Source organism: Polyodon spathula, chromosome 13 (assembly GCF_017654505.1).
Source record: "Polyodon spathula isolate WHYD16114869_AA chromosome 13, ASM1765450v1, whole genome shotgun sequence".
NCBI classification, from domain to species: Eukaryota; Metazoa; Chordata; class Actinopteri; order Acipenseriformes; family Polyodontidae; genus Polyodon; species Polyodon spathula.
The window spans coordinates 27,395,572-27,402,168 of NC_054546.1; the positions used below are offsets into that span (position 1 = coordinate 27,395,572).

Genomic DNA, 6,597 nt, shown 5'->3' on the forward strand with positions numbered 1-6,597 from the left:
TTACATGCAGTGACTCACAAACTTCAAACACAATTCAATCAGGTTTTGCGGGTATAGTCAATTTTACCAAAAGGTTGTGTGTTAAAAACTGAGATTTCATTATACTGGTGATGCATCAAAAAAAGTTATGTGGCAAGGGGCCCGCCTCTTTCATCATTTATGCATTATTATTTGTGTTGTATTATTTATAATATTGTGTTTGTGTGCGGGTGGATGAAAGCCGTCCGTCATTTTTATTTATTATTTGATACTGGCAAAAAAATGGTCCTATAATGTATAGTCAGTGTGGATAGGGCTAATACCCCATCCCTAAAAACTCTCGTGGGAATGTGGCTGGAGACTTAATAAGGTCATTTATTAATAGGTAATTAAGGCTCCAGCCACAAATATAAAAGGACCCACTCTCGGCTCATTAGGGGAAGAGAGTGTCGGAGGAGAGACCAAATCACGAGTCGAGAGAACCAACGTAAAAAGAATAACAATTGCTATATTTAGATTTATAATTGTTAACTTGTTTTGTTTGTTTGGCTAAAGTACCTTTTTGTTTTGTAAAAGTGTTTTTGTTTGTTTAAACTGTTTCCTTATTATTTTAATAAAACACTGCACGCAGCCACAGTGCTTCAGTTTCAGCCTGTACCTTTTTGTTGTTGTTGCACTTCTTCCTGGTCCGTGACGTCACCACACCTGTGCACTACAACCACTCTGCCACATATGGTGTCATTAGTGGGATAAATGCCTCCAGGTGCCGGACCAGGAAGGAGTGAAATGTGTTTTTTAATTTATTTTTCAAAAAGTGTTTTTGGTTTTTGGGAGGAAAAAAATAGGAAGGCGGCAACAGCAGCAACCTCAGAAACAGCCACAACCACAGCAACAGCAGAAACAGCAGCAACAGCAGCCATCGCAGAAACAGCAGCAACAGCAGCCATCGCAGAAACAGCAGCAACTGCAGCAACAGCAGCCATCGCAGAAACAGCAGCAACTGCAGCAAGAGCAGCTGCAACCGCAGCAACAACTGCAGCAACTGCAGCAACAGCAGCCATTGCAGCAACTGCAGAAACAGCAGCAACAGCAGCAACTGCAGAAACAGCAGCAACTGCAGCCATCGCAGAAACAGCAGCAACTGCAGAAACAGCAGCAACAACTGCAGCAACTGCAGCAACAGCAGCCATAGCAGCAACTGCAGAAACAGCAGCAACCGCAGCAACAGCAGCAACAGCAGAAACAGCAGCAACTGCAGAAACAGCAGCAACAGCAGCAGAAACAGCAGAAACAGCAGCAAAGCAGCAACCGCAGCAACAGCAGCAACCGCAGCAACCGCAGAAACAGCAGCAACAGCAGCAACAACAGCAGCAACTGCAGAAACAGCAGCAACAGCAGCAAACAGCAGAAACAGCAGCAACAACAGCAGCAACCGCAGCAACAGCAGCAACAGCAGAAACAGCAGCAACTGCAGCAACAGCAGCAACAGCAGCAACTGCAGAAACAGCAGCAACAGCAGAAACAGCAGCAACAGCAGCAACAGCAGCAACAGCAGCAACAGCAGAAACAGCAGCAACAGCAGCAGAAACAGCAGCAACAGCAGAAACAGCAGCAACAACAGCAGCAGCAGCAGCAACCGCAGAAACAGCAGCAACAGCAGCAACAACAGCAGCAACAGCAGAAACAGCAGAAACAGCAGCAACAGCAGAAACAGAAGAAACAACAGCAGCAACAGCAGCAACCTCAGAAACAGCAGCAACAGCAGCAACAACAGCAGCAACTGCAGAAACAGCAGCAACAGCAGCAACAGCAGCAACTGCAGAAACCGCAGCAACAGCAGCAACTGCAGAAACAACAGAAACAACAGCAGAAACAGCAGAAGCAACAGCAGCAACAGCAGAAACAGCAGTGTGGCAGAGCAAAGCTCTGCCCTTTTTAAATTGGCAGGGATGGGGTTAATTTCCCCTACCTGCCTGGGTTTATTATGTTCAGGTGGCTGGGGTTGATTAGTTGATTTTAATTAACGATCAATCAGCGCCCAGCCACCTGACATAAAAGGAGGCCTCTGCTTCTCATTTGAGAGGAGGGAGCTGAGGAAGCAGGTTGGTGTTTGTGATTTGTGAATTCTACATCCAGTGAAGGCATTGCCCAGCCTGGAAACCTTTATTTTTGTAAGTTTGTTTTTTGTACTGGTTTTTTTTGTGTTTAAATCCCTTTATTTTGCCCTTGTGCACTTTTATTTTGTGTTATTTATAATAAAATAGTTATTTTTTTGAACTTCAGACTGTCTCTGGGCCTCTATTCACTCGCCAGCCTGCCACAAGCAGCCATCGCAGCAACAGCAGCAACCACAGCAACAGCAGCCATCGCAGAAACGGCAGCAATCACAGCAACAGCCGCAACGGCAGCAACAACAGAAAGCAGCAACGGCAGCAACGGCCGCAACAACAGAAAGCAGCAACCACAGGAACAGCCGCAACCGCAGGAACAGCCGCATTCGCAGGAACCACAGCAACAGCAGCAACCGCAGCAGGAGGGGGTCTGGGGAGACCGAAGTAGCAAGATGGAGGATCAAGGCTGGTGCCTTGTCTGCGGGGTGTATGGCCACACCCTGGCTATCTACCCCTTCCAAGAAGAGGAAGAACCAACCCAGGAAAGGAAGGTGGAGAGAAAGAGCAGGAACAGAAGAGTGGAGAGAGAACAGAGTGGAGAAAAGGAAGTCAGGGATGATGGCTGGTAGGCATTCGGATTTGTGCTCCGGCTGTGGGGAGTATGGCCACACCCTGGCTATCAGCCCCTCCCAGTACCAGGAGGAGAATCCAGCGCCAAGAGGAGGAAAGCACGAGCATCCAGTGCTCAAGAGGGGGGGAGCCGAGCATCCAAAGCCCAAGAGAGAGCTTTTCCACCTCCACCAGCAGAGGGAGACTACCTGCCACTCCCACCTCCACCACCAGAGGAGCTGGAGGTACCTCCACTGCCATGGAAGGACTACCTGCCGTTCCCACCTCCACCACCAGAGGAGCAGGAGCCACCTCTGCAAACACAACCAGAAGAACCAGAACAGGATGCTGGCGGTCCTCAGCAGCCCCTGCATAAGCTGCTGACAGGAGCACGGGGAAAAGCCGCCCAGCCACAGCGGCCGCGAAGAGGGCCAAACCCCACACCCCAGCTAATCCTGACTCCATCACAGGGAAAAGTGAAGCTCCTGTTGCTGCCTTCGCCTCCCGACGGTCTGCATCCGCTGTTGATTTCCAAGGGGCTGCTACTGCCCTGCATCACCTGGGGATCCTATTAACCACTGCCTGAGGTTATCGGTTCGGCGTGGCCCGAGGATGCCTCCAGGTCACCGCCCAGGGATGCCTTCATGTCACTGCCCGGGGACACCTGCCTTGCTCCGCCCAAGGATGCCTGCCAGGAACCGCCCAAGGATGCCTGCCTTACACCACCCTAGGATGCCTGCTCCGCATCGCCTGGGGTTTCCCTGCTGCTCCGCATCGCCTGGGGTTTCCCTGCTGCTCCGCATCGCCTGGGGTTTCCATGCTGCTCCGCATCACCAGCTAATGAGCAAGAGGGAGAAGTGGAGCTCCTGCTGCCGCCTTCTTGGTCAGGGGCTCCCCTCCCTAGTTCAACTCCCGAGGGTCTGGCGCTGCCTCTGTCTCTCCTTTTTGTATTGCAGGAGGGCCCGGAGCTGTCTCTGCCTGGGGGTACGGAGTCACCATTGCTGGGGATCCGGGGTCACCGCAGGTGGGACTCTGGAGCTGGTCACCTCCCGGGGGTCCGCTCCAGCCGATGGCACCCTACCCTGTCCTGCACTGCCTGGGGTTGCCGGCTCTGCTTTGCCTGGGGTTGCCGGTTCTACTTTGCCTGGGGTCATTGTATATATATACTGTATTTACAGTATAATCGTAAGTCTTGAAAAACTACTCACTTCTAAATCTTTTGTAGTCATTTTTGTATTACTTTAGTATAAATACATGTTAATTTGGATTCATATGTTGTTTTTTTCTGACTTTATGTGAACGAAAAGACACATTTGCCCATTTTCCCATTGGAAATAGTGATATTTTGAAATATCACTGTCCTGGTCACAAAAGCAAAGTTTGTGGGGAATAATAGCCATTTTCTATACTTTTGAGGCATAAGCAATTAGATAATAACACTTACTACCCAGGAACAAAAATTGTGTTACATAGTGTTATTTATGCATTATTATTGGTGTTGTATTATTATTTATAATATTGTTTGGGTGCGGGAGGATGAAAGCTGTCTGTCATGTTATTTGGGACTGGCGAAAAGCCGGTCTTATAATGTACAGTCAGTGTGGATAGGGCTAATACCCAATCCCTGAAAACTCTCGTAAGAATGTGGCTGGAGACTTAATAAGGTCATTTATTAATAGCTAATTAAGGCTCCAGCCACAAATATAAAAGGACCCACTCTCGGCTCATTAGGGAGAGTGTTGGAGGACAGACCAAATCGCGAGTTGAGAGAACCAACCTAAAAACAATAACAATTGCTATATTTAGATTTATACTTGTTAATTTGTTCTGTGCTTTTTTTTTTGTTTGGCCAACATGCCCTTTTGTTTTGTAAAAGTGTATTTGTTTGTTTAAACTATTTCTCACGCCCTACTGACGGTGCAATGGCAGGTGAATCAGTCCCATGGTGTACATACTATTGACAGTGCTATGGCAGGTAAATCAATCCCATGTTCTATCTATCTTTCTTTCATTCTTTGTTATCTTTTCATGTATGTTATGTGGTTGCTTCACGAATCATCCGGCCCTTTCCCGTGAAACGCCTTCACCGACTCGCGTTTGATTTATCACCGCGCGATATTGACGGCGTTAACCCACCAAACTGTCTAATTCAAACGAGCCCAGCTCTACACAACATCGACAACACAAAGCGAAGCAAAGCCTGCCCGGGGCTCCACGCCTTCTTTTTACACAGGTTCTCTTTCCATCACATTCTCGAATACGCAACCCCTATCACCTTGGAGGGATCGGCGTTCAACACAAAACACAGCCGAGGAGAACAAAAAAAACCGCTTGGCTTTTGAAAAACATGATGCAGTCTCGCTGTCGCACCCCACCCTCCCTCCAGTCCATATCTCACGTATGGCTCTCCAAATACGACTACTACTACTACTGTACCACCTCCCCGTTTTCTTTGAACATTTAATTTGCAGTCCTTTTTTCAAACCGGTTTTCTTTAAATTAGTTATAGCCCATTCCTTTTAGCATCCTCAAATTGAGGATGTTAATGAGAATCTTTTTCTCCAGCCGTCATTTGCCGGCTGGAGATGTCCTCTACATTGGACGGTCCCATTTAATGGGTTATAAATAGGACTACTACTACTACTAATAATATAAACATCGCATATTAACAATAATAGACCATGTCGTTTAGTGGTACGAGGGTAAGCATGCTATCACCTCACAGGTTCACTCTTGGTATTCTTCACCACGCGTCTCTTTAATTTCACTTTTGTTTTATTATTAATTCCTGCGCTTTACCTAACATAGTACATCGTGCTGGCTGTCGGTATTGCGGTATTGTTTACCTTTGTTAACACATTTTACAATGTTGTGTCAGTACATAATGCCCCCCGAAACAAACAAACAAACAAAAAAACAAACAAAAAAAAAAAAAACAACCTTACCGTCGATACTATACGATTTGGCTTACTTTCATGAAAATGCTTTTCAAAACGTCAGTCATTCGTGCAGACAGACAGACAGATAGATAGATAGATAGACATACAGACAGACAGGCAGCGTCTACACTACACAGCAACGCGGACCTCAGCATTTGTTACAGTCTGCCAGCAGCTGTATTATAATAAAGAAACATGCTTATCGCAACAGCCAATACTGCACACCCAGTATCTGATGAGCCAGTTCGGTAAAAATGTATTGTTGTCGTACAATCTATCATTTAGATAGGCTACTACAGTACTTATAAAAGAACATTTTGAAATAATGATGGTATGCTTGCAGAGGAAATAGTGAAAAACATGATTTAGCTGCATACTTACATTGTATTTATTTATTTTTTTTAGCTTGGTCGAGTTGTATTCTTTAGGGATAAATTATTATGATTTTTGTTTTTTGCAGGTAAAGCGACAGAACATAAGAAACGAGGTGATAGAAAAGATGAAAAGAAAAATATATTCGAGGCTAAGATAAGCATACGACAAGATAAAAAAAGACAAAAAACGCTCTCTAGAAAATAATAAATGGGTAGAAAATGATAGAAAAGCCGCCGCAGTACTGGAGTAAATCCCGTCCAGTGTAATGCAGTATTTGGGAGTTTTGCTGGAGCATGCCCTGGCGCACGCCGGTGCAGATAATTTTTACTGCAGAACCTTTATTCCAGGCAGGCGGTGACGTCACTGCGGCTGGTCTGTCACCTCCTAGCCCTCCTCTCTCTCTCTCTCTCTCTCTCTCTCTCTCTTTTCAAAGAAGGGCGTGTCTGTTTAAATATTAATTTTAATTTATTCAAATATATTCATGTATTCTTTGGGTTTAACCAATCAAAGCTCCGGTATGCAAATAAAGATCGCATATATTATGCAGATCATGTCTTTTTGACCAATAGGGGATGAGAATGCAG

The 6,597-nt window shown here is 46.0% G+C and overlaps 1 protein-coding gene across 1 annotated transcript in view; it reads right to left on the reverse strand.

The window, feature by feature from the left end:
- The window catches only part of LOC121325126 (vesicle-associated membrane protein 1-like), a 15,771-nt gene extending 9,376 nt beyond the window's left edge, over positions 1-6,395 (reverse strand). The window contains exon 1 of the mRNA XM_041267417.1: positions 6,020-6,395. Coding sequence (XP_041123351.1) covers positions 6,020-6,021 — 2 coding nt within the window. The 5' untranslated portion in view covers positions 6,022-6,395. The remainder of the gene's footprint in view (positions 1-6,019) is intronic.
- Positions 6,396-6,597: the final 202 nt, after the last annotated feature.